The 22,349-nt window shown below is 33.8% G+C and overlaps 1 protein-coding gene across 3 annotated transcripts; it reads left to right on the top strand.

The window, feature by feature from the left end:
• The first annotated feature begins 3,989 nt into the window (after window positions 1-3,989).
• On the top strand, window positions 3,990-22,257 carry LOC127801345 (uncharacterized). 3 transcript variants are annotated; one of them, XR_008023008.1, is made up of 5 exons: window positions 3,990-4,250; window positions 14,982-15,087; window positions 17,785-21,064; window positions 21,162-21,285; window positions 21,490-22,257. XR_008023008.1 is itself a non-coding variant. In XM_052336358.1 (2 exons), exon 2 carries the CDS (start codon window positions 16,454-16,456, stop codon window positions 17,672-17,674), a length of 1,221 nt encoding a protein of 406 aa, XP_052192318.1. In that variant the 5' UTR covers window positions 3,990-4,250; window positions 14,982-16,453; the 3' UTR covers window positions 17,675-18,903. The 3 variants fall into 3 exon arrangements, 1 of the variants encoding a protein (XP_052192318.1); XR_008023009.1 differs by lacking the exon at window positions 14,982-15,087; XM_052336358.1 differs by lacking the exons at window positions 21,162-21,285; window positions 21,490-22,257 and having other exon boundaries at window positions 14,982-18,903.
• Window positions 22,258-22,349: the final 92 nt, after the last annotated feature.

Raw genomic sequence — 22,349 nt, 5'->3', positions numbered from 1 at the left:
TCCTTAATCCTGAGACATTTTTATCTATTCTCACTCCCAAGCTTATTTGAGATCTACTTAACCTGAAAAAAAAAAAAAAAAGGCTTAGTCCCCTAATGTGTCATATGACAATCAAGTTAGTTACAAAATTTAAAGTTGAGTAATGTAATGATGATGCAATAAATTAGATAATTGACTCTTAAATTTATGCTTTTATATAAGTGTATATTGTGGAGTTAGTGAAAAATCACGATCGTGTCATCTGAATGATTAGATGTTAGCCCGATGAACATTTATGATTGCACCATATTAAGGGTTGAATCTAGGATTGTAAATGAGCTGAGTCATTTCGTGAGTGGCTCAGTATTCGGCTCGATAAAAACTCATCAAAGTTCGTTGGTTAAGGTAAACAAGTTGAGGTTGAACTTAACTTTGAAACTTAATTTGGAAACGAGTCAAGTTTGAGCTCAATAAAGCTTGACTCATTAACTCGCTTGTTGTCTCAATTAAAAGTTCGTGAGCAAGCACGATTAGAAAGTTCATGATTAGCTCGTGAAAAATGACTCGTTTATAAATGTATTAATAAATTTATTCATAATTTTATAAATATATTATTTAACATACATATCTGCATTATATATATTTTCTCCCACTTTGCTCTATTCTTTCTGCCCAATAAACCTACTATTTCCTTCCAAGAAACCTATTTTTCTTCTTCTCTCTCTTTCTGTTTCTCATATATTCTTCCATTCCCTTGGCTGCTCGTTGCTCTTATTCCCTAGCCCTTTTCCCTTCGTCTCTTTCCTCTCGTCGTTGCCTTGCCTTTTGTCATCTCGTCTCTTGCTGTCGACATCTGCTCATCCTTTATCTCTGCCGCCTCTCATTGCCACTACATCACATACCTCTCATTTGTGGCGAGTTGAGCTTGAGCTCGAGCCAAGCCTTGGCTCGATTGCAACCTTAGTTGGATCTAAACCCACTAATAAACTTGGGTAGCAAACAATGTAGGCTTAGGCTATTTTCAACGGCTTCGCTATTTCATTTTGTCAAGCCAAATATATGGAGTCAATCCCAAAATCAAGCCTGTAAAACCTCAATAGCATCGCCAAATATGACAAAGGAAATTTGAGAGAGAATCATCGTCATCTTAACATGGAAGAGGCCAATTGACAAAGAAGAGAAGGTTTAGATGCGGCGATAGTAGACTCAAAGAAAATGATTAGAGAAGAGAAGGTATAAGCGCAACGGAAGATGAAATCGACCACCAGATCTGGTGGTTACGGCGATTAACAAAAGTGCCGGCAGCGGTGCCCCTACTCTTGGCTTGTTGTTCATCGTCCAGATTGGTTTGTGATTTTTTTTCTGCATTTTTTATTCATTTGTATATTGGATAAGTGATATTGTGTATTTGTAGATTTGATTATTAATTTGTGTATTTGATTATTGATTTTGTGTATGTATATATCTGATTATTTTGTATATTTAATTATTGATTATGTATTTGATTATTGATTTTGTGTATGTGTGTATCTGATTATTTTGTGTATTTAATTATCTAAAATAAATAAATAAAATTGAAGTTTATTAATAAATAAATAAAATAAAGAGTTAAATAGAGAAAAGAATAGGGAACGTGGTTAGAGCAAGTATAATTTTTGAGACAAAATTAGAATAGAGAGTTGATTATTTATAATATAATAGGAATTGACATAAGAGTTCCGTTGAATTGAAATAGGAGTTCCGTTGAAGATGGACTTAGGTTTGAACTTGGATCCTGATTTTTTTGGTCAAATTTGGGCTTGATAGCCTTTCTAGTTAGATCTAAGGTTTAGGTCAAGGCCCAATTTGGTTAGGAGCATTTTCATATTTATTTATTTTTTGGAGAAGTTGGATGCCGCCCATTGCATGAAATATTTTTTCAAATAATTATTTTAAATTATATGAAAAATAATATATGTAAAAACATAAGTATTTTAATGTACTTGAATTAAAAAATATTAATCTAAAACTAAAAAATATATGTTATATTAAAATTGAATGGATAATGTTGTTTGCATAGAAATATGGTTACAGAATGATGAAATGACCAATTTGTCCTTATGATAAATGACCCAAACTCACTCAAAACTCTCTTTCTCTCTTTCTCTCTCTCACCTCTGTTTCTTTCTCGCCTGCCTCGCCCTCGCCGCTTACTTATCGCTGTCACCCGCTGCATCCTCGATTGGTTTGGGTAGTCCCCGGTTGCTGAAATATGCAGCAGTGAAGAGGTGAGGCGATAAGGTGACAAAACGACAGAGGTGAGATGCAGTAAGGTTGCAGTAGCGAGAGGAGGCGACACAACAGCGAGAACAAGTGAGGGCGAGGTAGGCAAGGAGAGAGAGATAAGAGGGTGAATAAAAATCGCGATATTTTGATGTTAAAATATTACAATAAATCACGCCTGTAAAAGGTTCTGTAAACCCTTTTCTGTACGAATAACGCGATCGAAATTGAATACTAAAAGGTATAAAGATATTTTGTGCATGAGTATAATTTTTAATCAAAATATTAAGATCTTAGTTTTGGTCTCAAAACCAAAAAAAAAAAAAAAAAACTAAGGTGGTGTTCTCTTTATATTTTATTTTTCAGTTTTGAATTTTAATTTTATATTTGTAGTGTCTATTTTAAGATTACTGAAATCGTGTTCTTTTTATCATTTTGAAAAATTATTTCTCAAAATAGAAAAATAAAAATACGTTTACTTTAAAATTTTGAGAACAAATATTTTATAATATTTTATTCAATAAATTTGATTATTCAGTAAATTGAAATAATTTAATGTTAGTATATTATTAAGTAATATATACATTTTAAAGTTGATGAGTCTTGCAATTTTTTTTGTTTTCGTTACAAGAAATAAAATACAAACAAAAAAAATTAATTTACAACTATCAAATCGAGCTGAGTTTGAAAATCAAATTTTCACCCACCGTCGACTGGTGATTCAAACTATCAGGACCAACCATCGATTTCATCTCACCACGATGACCAACATACCCCAAAATGGGTTGGATTTGATAGTTAGATCTTTGTATATCTAATTTTTAATTTTCGACCCATACACTCGCAAATATATATAAATATACAATGATGAGAATAAAAAGAGAGAAAATTGATCTAGACAGAAAGGGTAGAGAAGATGAAATGGCAGTGGTCAAAGATCACAGAGGAGTCAGAGATGTATTGGTTGTAACACTTCACAGTGGGCGAGCGTAGAGGTGAATGAGACGGTGGTCGGGCCTCAACAGTGGTTATTGAATGGCGATGATGACATAAATGTGATGATCGGAAAGGCCTTGGCTGTTGATGGCATCGATAATAGCTGGCCGCCTAGAGAATGGAGATGACGAGGAAATGGTGGAATAGACAGCGAGTGCACAAAGAAAGAATGTGTGAAGCTATTCGTTTTCCACATTTTGAGATTTTTTAGCATGTTTTTGCTGAAAACACTAAAAATAATTTTTTGTTATTTTGAGTTTTTTATAATATTTTTTATTTCAAAAAATGTATTTTTGAAAATATAAAACTAAACATGTTTTCACTATTTTGGAAAACTGAAAACTAAAAGCAATCTCAAAACAGGAAAAAGAACATGCTCTGATTTTCCATGTAAGTTATTTTTTATATCTGAATAAAAAATATTTTTATATTTATTTATTTTATTCTAATATGAAAATCAGTAATTTTTTTTAAATTAAAAATATGTTCACATCACAATAAATTAATGTTTTAATGCTCACAAATTTACTCTTGAATATTTTAAATATTTTTTAAATTTATATCAAGTTACTATCCATCCATCCATAATTATATTGCTGTATGAGCTGTGCTTGATTTTGTTCATTACCAAAAAATTATAAAAATTAAAGTGCAAGATATATTACTTTTTTACCATTATCTTTCCTTTAAAAGGGCGAAGACGCATTAAGACCGTTACAATTCCAACGTCTCTTTTACTCTCTCTCTCTCTCTCGTTCTCGATCTCGATCTCAAAACCCTGTCACCTTCCTTCTCTCGGAACCCAGTAGCTTTCTAGCCTAAATGTTAGCTATTGTCGCTCGATCCCTCTTTGTTTGCTAGCTCGACCCTGAGGCTGTTCCCCTTTCCCATTGGTGTGCGACACGACGATCCAATTGTTGATTTGTGGCTCTGAGACTGGTTCACTCCAAGACGAGCCTAATCTGTCCAACCTACCACACAACGAGTCGATCTCTGGTTCAATCCGTCCATAGGTAACCTCGAATCAATATATAATCTATGTCAGTTTATGTATTATGTAATCTATCTAATAGGTATTTTGTCATGTGTGGTATTGCTTATTCATCAATGACAGTTGATTTGTTGATGCCTGAATATTTGTTGCGATGAACGTTTATTGCATTCACTAAATTTCTGGATGCACCGTGCTTTTTTCCTGGGCTGAATTTATGCATTTGTTGTATTTTTGCTGAAATCATTTCATGCAATTGCTGAATTTTTACATTCTCCTGGATTATTTCATGAATTTTTGTGACTCCAATGAATCATGTGAATTTTTGTTGCTTGCCATTACGGCGTGACATGTTTTTGTGAGATTGAAATTTTGTTTTTGTTTTTTTAATTATTTTTATTTAATTTTGTAGGTCTAATAAAATTCAAAACACAATTATACCCTATTTTTGAAAAAAAAAAAAGAAGAAAGATTGAACACTGGTTCTGAAAATCAAACACTGTTTTTAATTTTCCTTTACATTTTTTTGTAAACTGATAGCAAAATCAAACATCATTGTCAGAGCTTTTAACTAAAATAGCATTATTTAAATTTAAGTTATCATAATAGTATTGGGTTAAAACTATTTACCTTGCAGTACCCATCACGCAAGCGGGGTTGCTTGCATGGCAACAAGATAAAAAAAAGGCTCTCCCAAAAAGCGTATTTGTATGACTTAAAAACGCTATTCCTACAAGCATTTTTATCTATGGCTAAGAGATTTTTGTAGGTAAGTCAAGTAAACAATATGCACTGCATGGTTCTATTGCGTGGAAGATCATGCACTGCAGCAAATACAACCAAAGCACAGTTCTCTATGAATAATAATTTGGGATGTTATTGACAATGTGTAACTTGAGAAATCAAGAGCACATTCCAAAAAAGTAATGTTATTTATCTAGACTGGAGATTGATCATCTCTAGTTTAGCTGGTACATTTTCATTAGAAAATGAAAAGGTGCCAACTAGATTGGAAATTCATCTCTAGACTAGATAAATAACATTACTCTTTCCAAAAGTTGGCCGTCATTTACTTATATTGACTTGAGGTTGGACAATGTGTGCCTTTCTATAAGTTTAACTTTAAAACGCACTTGGAAGAAGCATTTTTAAGCCAAAAGGAAAAAAAAAGTGCTTTTATCAAGAGCGTTTAATGTTGAAGGAAAAAATGCACTTTGCTTTCCAAGAGTGTTTTTGTCTTACCCAAATGCCACACAAGCAATGCCACTATGCCCCAAGACTAATTTGATAAATTGTTTCAACTCAATACTTTTTTTGATAATATTGTTAAAAATAATACTATTTTTAATCAAAAACTCCGATTTTCATTTTCCTAAGATGAAATAAAAATCTACAAATGAAGTTGTTGAGTCTTGAATCAGTTTCCTCACACAATTAGACACTCTTCTCACACCCAAACCCTTAGCCGATGGTGATAGAAACAAAAGAAATGTAAAACAGAACACAATAACAAGCAATAATAGTAAATAAACAAGAAGACTTATCCTGGTTCGCGCAAGAATTTTCCCTACATCCAGACTGCCAGAAGATGCCGACATAATCCACTATCGAAGAAACAAGAATACAACATTTCCTCTCCTATATCTTCCTCGCACACACTTATGCTAAGAATCAATAACCTCTCTCACAAGAATACAAGGATCGAGCATTAGCTCTCTCTCAATTCTCTAACTCCCGTGTGCGAATACAATATAAAGAATTCTAGGTGCCTCAACAGAAGCTATCCGCCTCTATCTATAGAGGCGGTTACAACTTAAGGACTGGAAATGCAATAATAAGGGAATACAAGGCCTATCCGGAAATAACTTAAAAGTAGATATTTCCGTTATATTCTAAACTCATAAAATATAAGAATACAATCATTCCCCAATTAAGAATCCTGCCCTTTTACCGAAACTAAACAGCTAGACTAATACAAAATCTAACAGAAGTAGAATGGATAGAATGAAATGGAAATGAAAATTTTGATATTTAGATTTCTGAAGTAGGGAGCTTTCCACTTTTTGTGTTTTGACAAAAAATCATACTTTGAGAAATTTTCAATAGAAACCTAAATAAAATATAATATTTTGTGTGCGTATTGATGATTTAATTTCTAGATTTTCTTCTAATCTTTATGTAAAAGACTTAACTTAGGAGGGCAACGATAAAAAATGATGAGCTAGAATAGGCTATTCAAAATATGCATGAATTCTTGTGCATTGAGTAGAGTGGAAACAAAAACATTTCTTCATGTTACAAGATTAGAAATTTGAAATATGAGAATAGAAGTAAAAATAGTAGTTTAACCACTTTGATAGATAAGATTACCTTACAAGATTGGAAATCTGAAATGATGATGTCAAAATTGGTCACTAATTGAATTTTTAATATTCTCGTGGGATTTGGACCTTGTCCCCAACTAGCCTGGCCTCGCATTTCCTTCATACATGAAACAAGAATGATTGCCTCAGGCTTTGATTGGGAAGATGCCACTCAAATGCTTAGTAAAGAACTCTCGAGATAGCTTATAGAGTGTTGAGATAGTATAATATATCATATCTTTGCCCCTCACCACTTGAGGTCTTTTCATACCTTTTGAATTGAGCTTCGTTATAAGGACCATGGAGAGAATTGGTTAACCTCGCCCATGTTACAAAGGATTAGTTGATTTCCCTTGGTTTTGTAAAGTTCAAGAGTGATTTGGATTTTAATTATCGGATAAATATGGCTTACCTTGTGCTTGGCACTTAGGGAGATTAAGACACATGGCACCAAGAGGACTTGGAATGTTGCCTATCCTATGTCCATATTGGATTTGGACTTATTTTCCCTTGGATTGCAAGGACTGCCTTGTACAGAGGGCTTATCCTATGTAAATTGCCTCTGGATGAGGACTTATCATATAGGTGCTCTAAGACCTTCTTCTACTTGAACTGCACTATCTAAAGATTAGCTCCATCTTAGCCTAGAGGATACTTCGATGCCCATCTTCTACTTGGATTGGGTTCTTTCACATTGCTTATCTTTGAGTGTTTCAGGGAGCATTATTCATCTCGGATCTGGATTCCTTAGTGTAGTGGGCAATATGAGATTATCCTGTGCATTGACTAGTGCGTTGACATCTAGCATGGCTTTAGTGACATGGCTCCTAGTCCTATGTGGATTATCATGGTGGGTACCCTTGTGCATAATGAATGTAGAGAAAGATCAATACTTAAATTTTACAAATAGTGATAATAGCTTATCCAATTTGAGAGGATATGAGATTGGGGGAGATGATGGTGTTAACAATGCTACATCTACAATGAGAAATGGTCAACCACCAATAAGCTTGAGAGAAGTATATATAGTGTATACAAGAAAAGGAAAGAATGAAAGCATAATTGAAACACAAGATCAAGACATTGAAAATGGTATGTTTATATGCACTGGAAGCAGTTTGAACAATACACAACATGTTGATTTGACTATATTGCTTTCCGTTCATATGAAAAAAAAAGAAATGTGAGAATGAAATAGAGAGAAAAGTTGACAAAATGTCCTTGAAATTAATGATTGCAGATTGTACAAGTTTCTCACACTAAGGTCAAATGATGCAAAATTTCAAAGTAGTCAATTTTTTTTTTAGTTTAATGACATTACCAAGTCTATGCAAGATTTGTAGAATAATTGGTTACCTTTTCTTTAACGTAGTGGTTCAAATGTATGCTGGACTTGGGACCGAAAAGACTATTACAGTGTGAGTTCCAAGAGGATGGTTGACCTCAATGGGAAGTAATTTACACCTTTTTTTGGGGTCATATTTGTCTTATTTGATAAGTTTATCATTTGTTATCTTAGGTCATTATAGGGAACCCAAAGTGTTATTGAATCGCCAAAAGATTAGTAAAGGAAAGCTCACACATCACATATTTACTCATGATATTGTGGAATGTGTAAGTGTTTGAATGCATACAGAAATAATTTCAACTGGTTATTGGAACGTTACTTGTGAAATGTTTAATCTAATTCATAACGTTTAATTTATTTGGAAGTTATTTGAGATTTGGGTGTGAATCCTATATATGAATTTTAACTTTGAAATGTTGATAGAATAGAGAAAAATTCATTTGTCAAAAAACACTTAATTATAACATCATTGAGTATAGATTAGTGAGTCGTAGAACTGAAAATTTAAACATATATTAATTTGGTTATACATGTATAAGGGAGGATTTTAATAGCTTGTGTTTGTCAATTATTTCATGTGTGTCAATGTAAAACAACCATATTAATATTAACAGGCCGAAGCTATTAACAGGCTGAAGCTATTAAAATCCCCCTATAGACATATACAACCATATTAATATTAGTTTAAAATTTTAATTTTACAACTACTCATTTTGCACTCAATGATGTTTTGTAACTAAGTGTTGTTAGACAAATGAATTTCTTGATTTTATCAACATTCCAAGATTAATTCATATGTAGAATTTGTTCCCAATAACTTTCAACTAAAATTACATGTTATAAATTAGATTACAAATTTCACAAGTAACATTCCAACAACCATTTTGAAATTATTTTTGTATACTTTCAAATGATTACATAGATTGCAAAATCATGAGTAAATATGTGACGTTTGACCTTTCCTTGAATGATCTTTTGGCAATTCAACAACACTTTGTGTAAGCACCCCTGCCCGGATATCCCAGCCGTCCGGACTATCTGAACGGGAGCACTTACGGAAGGGGAAAAATAATGAAACACGAGACAAAGACCACCCTGGCATGCATACTTAAAAATAAGAGCAACGGAAGCGAAGTTAAACACATGCATGCACTACGGGTAACCCTGCTAACATAGCGGTCACAAGATAAGTAAAAGAATACAAACTCCTGTGCCGACACACACGAGACTCGAGAAATGACCTGGCACAATACAAACAATAAGAGAATAGACCCTACACAACCATCAGAGTTGACAGAGATTGACGGGACTGCCTGTACACCACACCGACTCGGCCGCTAGACGCTGACTCCCTTGCTCGGACCACGCTGGCACTACCTGGAATGATAGAAAGCAAAGTGAGTCGAGAGACTTAGCAAGCATAAGGAAAGAAAGGTTGTAGGCTGAACATAACCAGAAAACTCTTCCCAAAATAAACCCCCAGGTACACACAAGTCATGAGACGCTACAATACAATAGTAGAGCATAATAAAAGCACATACCGGTTCTTGGGGCCCACACAAGACACATGGCACCCAAGTCCCATACAAACCTGCCGCTGCCCTGAAAGGCAACAAATATCTCCACAAACCTGCGCGCGCAATCCCGGGTCGGTACTCCCGTCACCCGTATTCGTCGGTACTCCCAACAACCGAGCCATAGGCTCCCTCGGAACGGTACTCTCGTCCGAGAACTAAATACTACCAGTATCCATGCAATGCACATAGAAATGCAATGGCGTAGTGAGCATCAACGTGATACAAGGCGCCCATACATCCAGGCATCAGGTCATGCTCCGCCCACATAGTAAACCACACGCCATGCATATGCCGCGCTGGATGCAACCTAACCAAGCTAGAATGTCCGTGTCCAAGCATACTCAATACATGAATATCCCAACATGCATCCCGTACCCATGTGTATATCAAATCATGAACAGTAATACAAGATATCTAATCATGCAGTAAATCACATACCGGCAGAACTAGTCAGCAGCGCCCGGCACCGGTCAACGGCCAGTGACTAGGGGTGTCCACCCGACGGTCCACATCAGGGCCGTATAATAGTCTACCCCAGCGTCACCAACAACCGACCCTTGCCCTACTGCTCGATAGCTTTAACCGAACCATAAATAAATCCGAGAAAAACTGTAAATAAGCCCGATAAAATCATAAATAAACTCGTCCGTCTAGGAACCTAGTTCCCAAGTTGGGTCCGGCATCATTCCCAAAAGGAGTGGGGGCGGTACAAACCCCTATAGGCTCACAACAAATAAAATGGTAGAAGCCTCGGATTTAATTTAAATTAAAACAAATGAATAATAATTCAACAGATAAGGCTAAGTGCCAAGACAAAGTAAGGGAGAAGACTAGATACGAGAAATCACAGGGTCTTTCATGGGAATTGAAAAGCACGAGGAGAGGGTTAAGAGCTTGCCTTTACACTGCCGTTTCTTGCATTTCTTGCACTCCCGCTGCGAAGTAAAACATTTAATAGCGATTAATAAAACCTTGGCTCGCATTTAATTAAATCTAACCGTGTAATATAAATAATTTAACTGCCTAAAATCCCACGTAGGCACACCGTAAATAAAACCCCGACAAGTCTTATATTTGATTTAAATTATATTACATCAATAACATCCTCAATATATATATACTTAATTAATTAATATATAATAAAATTAACTTAACGCATCCTAATATACAAACATTGGCATAAATTCCTTTTCTTTTATTCTAACTTCATCTAACTTCATTGCCCATCACACACAGTGGCCTTCACGCCATACACTGTGTTTACACACACACATATATATATATATATATAATTAATACGCGATATCGAAATGAGTTAAGAAAAGGTGAGGGGTTTATAAAATAGAAAAAAATCGCAAGGGTAGATGAGAGCTTGCCTGTATCTAGCCGTTTACAGTGTTTTCACACTTAAACATCACCAAATTAATACACGATGTAAATAGATTAAACTTCCAAAATTAATAAAATTAGGCCTAAAATAAAATTTTAACCGTAGAGAATATTTAATACATATTTATTTACGTACCTGGCTAATTAAATCGCGATCAACCACATTAAATCTTAAAATTTTCCCCCAAAATTTCCCTCTTTTCTTCACTGTGCGTCTGTTCCTTCTTCTCCCATTTTTCCTTCGATTCTGCTGGCTCGGAGACGCCCGAAATGGGCTTAAAATAGGTGAAAAATGAGTGGTTGGGAGGAAGCCACGTGGCAGCAGCGGAGGCAGCCACTGGAGGCCACCGCCTAAGGCCAAACGACGCCGTTTTGGGCGTTATTGGTTTTGAAAAAAAAATCAGCAAAAAAACCCTCCCCCGCGGTTCGATCCCACGTCCAGCCTCTGGCACTCCTCGCGCGCGACCACCGCGCCACACACTGCTTTAAACATCTATACGCCTCGATTTAATTTTAAAGTGATCCGCGACCCTTTTCTCCGAAATTGCAGCAGCACCCAACACTTCCAGCAATTACAGATGCACCCCTATTCTTAACTCCCACTTATTACACTTACACCACAAATTTTTTAGAAATTCACTCAATTTAATTTATTTTATTATTTTCCTTAAAACCCACAAATACAATAAATAATAAATAATAATTTAATTAATTACCTTTACATTCCTATTTCCTCAAACAATATAAATTATTTATTTTCAAATTTTGGGATATTACACTTTGCATGCCATATAATAACCTAAGATAACAAATGATGAATTTTTCAAATGAAGACAAATATTAAAAAAAAGCATAACATGTTTATCATTGAAGTCAATCATCCATTTGGACTCAGTGTAATAGTCCTTTCATTCCGAAGTCCACCCATACATTTGAACCACCACACTAAAGAAAAAGTAACCAAATATTTAAAAATTCTTGCATATACTTGGTAATAATATTAAAATAAAAAATTAAATATTTTAAACAATTTGCATCATTTGGTCTTGTTGTGAGAAACTTGTTCAATTTGTTGTCAGTAATTTGAGAAACAAGCCTTTTTCATCTTTACCCCACACTGTATGGAGACTGCTCCATTTTGCTAGGTTTTCTTCATTTTAGTCTCACATCTCCTTTTTTGTCGTACTGAACTTAGTGATAGTCAAATCGATGTTGTGTCTCATCCGCATTACTTCCAATACATGTGCTATCTTCACCCTGTGTTTCAGGTTCGTTTTCATTCTTTTCATTCTTCTTTACACTATATTACTTCCCTCGAGCTTACTGGTGGTGGATTCTTTCTCATTGTAGATGTACCATTTTCAACATCATCATTTCTACCGATCTCACATCCTTTTGAAGTGGATAAACTATTATAACTAATTGTAAAATCCGATTGTTGGTCTTTCTCTAGATTCATTATGCACAATCTACCCCCATGTTCAAGCTAGGGACTTTTGCTACTCAGCAACATTTTTCCCTTTACTTGGAACCTTTTTTCCAATACTAGGAATCCACAAAATACTTTGGACAGCATCAGAAGTCAGAGGAATACATTATTCACACTCTAATCGTATAACACAAGTTTTCTGGTCAAACCTTTTAATCAAAATATCACATATATCCCTACACAATGTATTGCAACTTAATCTTAATAAAGACCCAAAACCCGTTCCTTCCACATCATTTCATTGAGTAACTTGAAATTTAGTTATTTCATTTCGGAAAGAAGATGGTGAGCATTGGGTTTGAATAAACAGCCTAGAAAAACAAAATAATTATCAGTCATATTGTATTATACCTAACAATTTTATAGTTAACTAATTTAGGATATGTATTACAAATTCACCTACATCATGTAAATTTAAATATCATTATCTTATTCCTTTTACGAGGCCCATTCATCTCATAATATTCCTTTCTTTGTTGAAGTGCCTTCATGAAAATTTAGTTGCGGAACTTCATTTTACTTAAAGGGAATGTGCATATTGTATATCCATTACAATAGAATGCATGTTTAATTACATTCTTTAGTTTATTTTTCATCTTGTTTTCCTTTCATTTTTCATGAATTTTTTTTTTGTTTTATGGAAGAGACTATACTTTGTAAGATATTATATTCCATACATTACAAATACAAAACTATAAGTAGTTAATACTTAAATAAAGACAATCCAGTTGTGTACTCATTTGGTTTCAATTTTTTGGTTCATAGGGACCCATTATCGACCTCTCCCTCCATCTCTACACTTTGCATTTTCAAATAGCTTAAAGCCTACTAGTAATGATGTTATCGGTATTAACTTGGGTACTAGGAACTCATGCATTGCCTTGATGGAGGGCAAGGTTAGACCCATTTTGGTGAGTTCGTTCAAAATAACTGAAAGCATTTACTTGTTATGACACAGGCTTGCTCTCTAGAGGCTTTAGGATGCTCCTTAAAGACTAAGATTGTACTGTCATCTACTTTGCAAACTGAAATCAACTTGTTGTCTATCATAGTTGATATTTTTAGTGCCAAGAACTTGATCACTTTGGCCAAGTCAAAATTTAAGACTTTGGTGAACCATTTAATTGAGAAAACTAGGCAACTATGCATGAGTTATTTGAAGGATGTGGCATAACAACAAAGGAAGTGGATGAGGTTCTTCTTGTAGTAGGTATGAATTGTATTTCATACGTGCAAGAAGTGGTTGGTTGCAGAAATATTTAGCAAGGGCCTAAGAAGGGTTTAACTCGGATGAGACAGTTACTATGGGAGCTACTATTCAAGATGGCATTCTTGGTGGAGATGTTAAGAAATTGTTGCTCCTGGATGTTACTCCTTTCTCCCTTAGCATGGGGACATGTGGTGGTATCTTTAGCAGAATAATCAACAAAAATACGATCATTCCCGCAAAGTAAGGAGGAATCTTCAACTAGAAACTTAAGTTTTGTCTTCCTAGAGGTTTTGTTGAGGATTGATTCTCCTCTAAAACTTGGTTTCAATCTCAAAGTTGGCGATCTGTGTGGGTGTCTGCATCATGTTATTGCTCCCTTGCTGATTTTTGTTATAAATGTGGGTGTCTGCATCATGTTATTGCTGATTTTTCCTTTTCTGAATTTATTGAGCAAATGTTTCCACAATCTATCTATTAGAGCTATTATCAATTCGAAGATCAAATTTTAGGTAGTTTGCTAAACCACAACCTAAAATTTTGTCATTTCCTCTCCTTCATCCTATTCTTTTTTTTGAGTTGTGATGCAAATGACCATACTTTTTTAACCCCTCTCACTCTTAGAATTAGAAATCACATACACATCACGTGACCAACTAATGAAAATTATATTTTAACGGCCTTTAAGTCCTCAACCAACTTTTCCAACTAAGGAGTAAACTATCTACCGACTAATTAGTTAAAACTAACCTTTGAACAAATAAACTAAAGATTTTAAGTAAGCCAGAGCTGGCTCGACCATGAAGCCTCTAGGCAGGCCACCTAAGGCCTCGCATTTACAAAGGCCCAAAAAATTTGCAATTTATATATATTTTTATTTTTTTAATAATAAATATTTTATTAAGAAAAATTTGAGTCCAAAATAAAATCCAAATTTCACATAGATACACAGAAACCCATATGTGAAGATTGTATCATATCTTCTTTACTTCTTATTCTTTTACTTTGTGTTTCGGTATAAATTAATTTTCTTTATCTCTAGAATCTAATCTTTATTTCGAAAGTGGTCTTATTTAACTTTGTTCATCTTCTTTTTACAGATATCAAGTGCTTCCATGCTGCCCTCTATTTGCAATTTGCACAAACTACAAATATAGTCCAGATTCCAGAATCAATTCCTCTTAAAAAGGGTAAAGGCAATTTTGCACAATTTGAATTCCAAAATCATATTTTGTTTTGAATTCTAGAATCATCAATTCCAAAATCATAATTTTTTTTTGAATTCCAATTTGTTTTTATATTCTTCTATAAAATTGAATGCTATGATTCTATTGATTTTTATTCAATTAACACTCAAAAATTTATTTTGGTTCATGTTAGGATTCAATTGATTTGATCATCATTGAAGAAAATCACTTGAAGAGTTTAATTTGGATTTTCGAAAAATCTTGGATTGCTATATCTTGGAGCTTATAAGACTTTCCAGGTGATACCTTTCTTTTTACTCAATTGTTTAATTTTTATCGTCGGATTAATATGTCAAATAGAAAATATGCATCAGGGTATGAGAAACTTAAGAAAAAGAGAAGAATAGATAGTTTGATTCAATCTCAAAAAGGCGCTCTTGAAAAATTTATCACGAGTAATAAGAGAGATCTAAATAGTCAAAGTAATGAAACAGCTGAACACACAACTTTAAATGAAATAGGAGATAATGAGATGATTGTAGAACAAACTATAAAGGATTATAACGATGAAAACTATGATAATAATATGGCTAGTGGAGAATGTCAAGAAAATACAGAAGAAGAGAAAATTAACGTGGAAACTAAGGACTTTGACAAAAACGCGAGTCATGTTTCTATTAATATTTATGATCCGGGAAGATGGGAAAGTATTGATATTAAGTTAAGAGACTTGTTAGTCGAAAAAGGTCTAATTAGAGAGACTGATGGAGATTTTCCTAAGGATGAAACTTCTAGGCATTTCTCCACCTTTTATTATACGAGGAGACTATCAAATGGGGAAACTTGTGATAGAAGATGGTTGGTATATTCAAAGGATTTTGACAAAGTTTATTGCTTTTGTTGCAAACTGTTTGGTACAAAACATAGTGGGAGCCATTTTGGCACTGAAGGAACTAAAGATTGGAAAAACCTTAGTACTAAGTTGAAAAGTCATGAAACAAGTAACGAGCACTTACTTAACATGAATGCTTGGTTTAATTTAGAAGTGAGATTTTCTAAGAGTAAAGAAATTGACAGGGATGTGCAAGTAAGAATTAGTCAAGAAAAAGAATATTGGAGAAATGTTTTAAAAAGAATCATTGTCGTGGTAAAAGCTCTAACTAAAAATAATTTGGCCTTTCGTGGAACTAATGAAAAGATCTATCATGTGAATAATGGAAATTTTTTAAGTCTTATTGAGATGATAGTTGAATTTGATCCAGTATTACAAGAACATGTCCGACGTATTTAAAATGGTGAAATTCATAATCATTACTTGGGACATAATATTCAAAATGAATTGATACAGATGTTAGCACATGAAGTTAAGAGTATGATTTTGAAGAAAATTAAAGAGGCAAAATATTTTTCCATTATACTTGATTACACTCCAGATTTAAGTGACCAAAAACAAATGTCTATCATATTAAGGTGTGTGGATATTTCAACTGATCCAATAATAATTGAAGAATACTTTGTAGGATTTTTAAAAATGGATGACACTTCTCAAAAATGTCTCTTTAGTGAACTTTTAAGAGAAATTGAAAATTTGAAACTCGATATCAATGATATAAGAGGACAAGGATATGATAATGGGTCTGACATGAAGGGAAAGCAACAAGGCATATGCATAAAAGACTATTGGAGATAAATTCTAGAGCATTATATGTACCATGTGGCTGCCATAGTCTTAATTTAGTAATTTCTGATGTTGCCACCTCTTGTGTTAGAGCTGTATCATTTTTTGGAGTTCTACAACGTATATATTCATTATTCTCTTCTTCACCCGAAAGATGGAAAATATTAAAGGATAACGTATCAAATTTAACTGTCAAATCATTGTCACAAGCTCGCTGGGAAAGTTATATTGAAAGTGTCCAGGCAATTAGATTTCAAGCTCAAAAAATACAAGATGCTTTGTTTGAATTAGCAGAAAGTAGTAATGATCCTAAAATAAAGAGTGAAGCTAAATGTCTTGCAATGAATGAATTAGAGAATTTTGATTTTTTGTTGGGCATGACTATTTGGTATGATATTTTGTTTGCGGTTAATTCAGTTAGTAAGAGCTTTCAAAGTGAGGATATGCATATTGATGTTGCTATGGATCAATTAAAAGATCTTCTTTCTTTTTTTGAAACTTATAAGGAAAAAGGATTTCAATCTGCTATAGTTTCTGCTAAAGAACTTGCAAATGAAATGGAAGTAGAACCTATATTTCGTGAAAAACATGTGATTCGTAGGAAAAAACAATTTGATGAAAATGTCGATGATGATAAAACACAATCTGCTGAAGAATCCTTTAGAATTGATTATTTTATTTACATGATTGATCAAGTCATTTCTTCACTTCGAAGTAGGTTTGAACAATTTGGAATATATGAAAAAAAGTTTGGATTTCTATGCAATTTCAAGAAATTAAAATCAATGGATGAGGATGTTTTAAAAGAGTATTGTTTGAATCTTGAAAATGTTCTTGAATATGATGGACTTTCTGATATAGATGGTTTAGATTTATTTTTAGAATTGAGAGTGTTAAGAGAAACGTTTCAAGAGGAAAAAAATAGCCCAATGGAAATTCTTCATTACATCAAAAGAGTTGATAATTTTCCAAATGCATATATTGCTTATAGAATATTATTTACAATTCCAGTTTCAGTGGCTTCTGCAAAAAGGAGTTTTTCAAAATTGAAGTTGATAAAGTCGTATTTGAGGTCAACTATATCGCTAGAAAGATTGAATGGATTAGCTATATTATCCATTGAACATGATTTATTAGATAGACTTGATTATGAAGATTTAATCAACAATTTTGTATCTCAAAACTTAAGAAAAAATGATTTTACATAAAGTTGAACATAGCTCAACACAAGTTTGTGAAATGAAAATTTGCTCATTATTGGTGAACTTTATCTTTTTAATGCTATCAGTTTAATGCTTTGTTTTGTTTCCTTCTACAGTAAAATCAAGAATGGATAGCTTTTTGCTCGACTTGCATCAACCTTCTTAGAGTTTCAAGAAAAAATTAGTTTTTATTTTTTCTTTATATATTGTAATAGGTTGTTTGGTTTCTTTTATCTCTCAGAGATTATATTTTTGTTGAAAATCCACTATCGTTAAAATATTATCATAGTTTGTAGTTAATTGAACTTCAACTTTTTTTCTTTTTAATTTAATGAAATGATGAAATTTTCTCGTAGAAAGATGTATTATTTATTTTTTACATAAAAAATTAATACTCTTGAGAAGGTCCCGACAAACTTTTTTGCCTAAAACCCTCAAGTTGGTTGAGCCAACTCTAAAGTAAGCATGCATTCTGTTGTAGTAGATATAGATTATGCTTATTTCATTTGATTAGAAATAATGTTTCACCAGTAGATTTCATGAAATAAGGTGTGGAAATCATTATCCACTTAAGAGATATTATCATAGCATGCAAAGACATTTGGACAAAAAAAAAATATATTATAAGATAATTGGCTTTGTAAAAGAAATAAGATAATGATACTTAAATTTACATAATGTAGGTAAATTTGTTGTACATATTTTAAATGAATTAATTATAAAATTATTAAGTATAAAATAAGATTGATAATTATTTTGCTTTTCTATGTTGCTTCGAAAGGATCACCATCATCTTTGTGAAAAGAAACAATTAAAATTTCAAGTTACTCAACGAAATTATGTGGAAGAAATGGGTTTTGGCTCTTTATTAAGATTAAGTTGTAATAGGTTTTGTAGGATATATCTTACATTTTGACTAAAAAATTTGACCCAAAACATTATCATCATTTGAAAGTGAATGTGTTTCTCTCTGACTTGTGATGTTATAGGAAGTATTTTGTGCATTTCTAGTATTGACAAAGAGTTTTCAAGTAATGGACAAAACATTGTAGGGTAAGAAAGGTCTCTAGGTTGATCATGGTGGTTATGTTTGTGCATAATGAATCTAGAGAAAGATCAACAATTAAATTTTACAAACAGTGATAACAGTTTTTAATCAATATTCCAAGCTCTAACTTGTTCCTCACACTCTTGAGTAATGTATGAAACTAGAAAAGCAAAAAAAAGAAAATAAATCAAGTAGGAAACGGAATTAAACATAATAAAATTCCTAATTCTATGCAAAGTAAATCCCTAAACAGTATCTTAAAATTACTCTATTTCCTGTGTTCTTCATCACTTCGTCTTCGTGGTTTATGCTTAGCATATAAAGATATAAAACATCTATTCTCTATTTGATTGTTCATTATTTTTCTTTCCTTTGTTTTGTTTTGCTGAACTAAATGGAGTCTCGTTGTGGGTAAATGATTGTTCATTATTTTGTGGTTAGAACCTTTACCTTTTCAATTGTTTCCATTCTTAAAATAGCAAACTGAATCTGGATATATATTATCTTTAAAGAGCAGATTACTGTAGTTTTTCCTACTTGTTTTACGATTGTTTGTTTCTTGCTATAATAGTTGCTTTATTTAGAAAACAATGAGACCTCGCAGATATCAGATTCAGTAACACTTATAAACAGAGGAAAAAATGTGTGATGTTGGACCCGAACCCCTTATGAGTTGGATCTTTGGAGAGTTGCCTTGTGCTTCAGATGTATCATTATATTTCAAAAAGGGGTCTTCAGATGTATCATTTTTAGGTAGTGAATGGTGGAGTGAGATTCTGGTTAGATGGTGCAGTCCAAGAACCCTTCCCCTGATCTTTCTGAATTGGCTAGGGCTGTGGAAGTTAACACGGGTTCATGTTTCTTGATATTATTTGGAGGCATTCTACCGTGTGCTTTGTGACCAAGGGAATCTCTTTTCTTGGATTTCTCAAGTTGAAAACATTTGATGCTGCTGATGCATCATTTTCAGCAGCCAATGCTGCAACTGGTTTGGGAATATTTCTAAAAGGAAGACAGTTGAAGTTTTCAGGGCTTTGGACAAGAAATCAACTCAGGATAAGGAACAAGAGAAGGCAAAAAAGGATGAGCATGACCATTTCCCTAAGTTGTTACTTTCTTCCCTTGATGGACAAAATGTTGTTATATTGTCATTTTGCAATTTGAGTGGCCTATATGCTATCTACTTTCTGTACTATATATCTCAACTTTTTCTATAAAAAAAAAAGAAAAAAAAAAAGACAGGATGGTCTTATAGTTGAGGGCGGGCACTCTCCAGCTGCTGAAGGAGTTTTGGCCAGTGATACGTCAAAGCGCCAATTGTAAGTACTAAAAGTGGTTTAATTTTGTTTTTCTTGATAAAAATGGAAAATACTTCATTAAACCTATTCCCTCATATGGGAGGAAGAGAGGGTTCTGTTTGTTGAATTAACAGTATCACATGTCATACCTTATAGACCAATATTTTTCGTTGTGATAAGAGATATACCAAAGAGAGCATTTGAATTTTTGGGTGAGAGGGTAAAATTACCCTTTTCCGCATGCATGGAAATCTGTGTAAATCCTCCCCGTGGGTTTTTGCCGCCTCTGCTTATCCTTTTTCATTTCTAGTTTCTTTATTTCTAGACATCTAAACATGTCTGTTTCTTTCTGTTCTGAACATAGAAGTCCATTTTATGGTGAATTGAATAAGTGTGTGAAGGATGCAAGGAAAAATGCTTCTTCATGTCCATCTCGTACTTTCTGTTCCTCTTCCTTCTAAGATTTCAGACAAGCAATATTTAATACAGCTATCTTTAGCAATCTATGCCGAGCTATCTTGAAGCAATCACTCAGATGTCTTGACTTGCATCAGCTCATTAAGAATCCTGTCTTGTCTTGATGATGGTTTAATGATGTCAGATGTCTTGACTTGTATCAGCTCATTAAGAATCCTTGTCTTGATGATGGTTTAATGATGTCAATACATTTACTGCAATAAATGTATTTAAAATTATTTTCTTAGGGTTACCATATAGGGATGGTAGACAAACATATGTCAATAATTCAATGCTATCATTTAGAATTATTTTCTTAGGGTTACCATATAGGATGGTAGACAAATGCAATAACAGAAGAATCTCGAGAATACTGCAAATACTAACATAGAAATATGGAAAAACATATGTTTGGTCCTGGCTGTTTCTTAACATCATTAACTATGATGCTGCTCCATAGTTTGCTGTTGGTGCACCGCTCTTGTGCACACTCCGTGGAAGAGCCTAATGCGTAAGAATTCTGCACACTAAAGAAGCTTTTGTTTAGAGGCAGTTACAAGCCAAGCTACCAAGCAAAAACCCATGATTAGACTGGTCAGTAAGACCCTGAGTTACTGAGTTTTGCCATCCATGTAGGTGCAATATACTTGATATAGTAGCTTTCTTAAGTTTTTTGCTCATGCGGATGAAGTTATTGAAGAATACAAAGAAAGGGAAAGTTATTGCGAAGAATCACTCACGTGGAGTTGCATTTGTGGAATTTACCGAGCATCAACATTCACTTGTTGCGTTGAGAGTTCTTAACAACAATCCTGGTAATCGTTTTCTTTTAGTTGAATAAACTCCATGCTTTCCTTTCTTTTGGCAAGCCGGTAATTAGTGTCCTCCCGTATTCAACTTGAGCTTATGTTGTTTTTTGGTGGTTCACTGCTGGGTTTCTGCATTTATTGGAGACTTTAAATTTGTTAACGCCTTAAAAAAATATACTGTTGATATAACTCATACATGAAACTTTACAGAAACTTTTGGTCCTCAACATCGTCCCGATAGTTTGCTCTTGATAATGTCCAAACACTGAAGCTCCGTTAAGAGTAGGCTCCAAGCTCAGCAAAAGGGTTCGCGGGATCATGTAGAAGATTTGGAGCAAAATACTGATTCTCACATGAACCCGATTCTCATCCACAGAAGAACTCTAGGAAACGTAAATCTAAAGATAAGGATGATAGATCATTGAATGCTTTTAAAATTGAAAGAGAAGACGCAGTGGAAAAGCCAAAATTGGAAGGAGCTGTTTCCGGTTCCTCTGGTAATTCCGCAAGAGGAACCGGAAACATGTTTTCATCAGAGGCAAAGCAGCAAAGCGCTCTAGAAATAAGAAATAAGGTAAGGAATGCTCCCAAAATCCGATCACCAGAGGAAGTAGATCTGTAAAATAAGAAGAGGAAGCTCCCAGATCAGGCTGAGAAACGGAAGGAAGGTATTGGTTCATCGAAAAGAAAGAAGACGAAGAACAAGGGTCGAGATGTGGTGGACAAACTTGACAAGCTCATTGAACAATAAAAATCCAAGTTTTCGCAGCATAATTCTGACAAAATCGACAGTGAAAAGCAAAGGTTCCAGACAGCTTAGAAGATGGTTTGAGTCATAATCCCATCCCATAGTAACTTTTTGTGGCTCTGCTGTTGATTCCTCATGGAGAGGAGTTGATGCAAGTAACCAGATTTTGTGAATTTGAAATTTTGGGTTACTCTTGAATTAAGAATATCTATATTGTGTTGTGCTGTTTGTACGCATGTCTACTGAGTTTATTTGATGATATGAATGCTTAATTAGGATGGAGTTTCAATAGAAGACGTATTAGCGGATGATGCCTGGCATT

This window comes from Diospyros lotus, chromosome 5, assembly GCF_014633365.1.
Source record: "Diospyros lotus cultivar Yz01 chromosome 5, ASM1463336v1, whole genome shotgun sequence".
NCBI classification, from domain to species: domain Eukaryota; kingdom Viridiplantae; phylum Streptophyta; class Magnoliopsida; order Ericales; family Ebenaceae; genus Diospyros; species Diospyros lotus.
The sequence above is the reverse complement of the archived record's forward strand: the minus strand, read 5'-3'. Positions and strand labels throughout refer to the sequence as shown.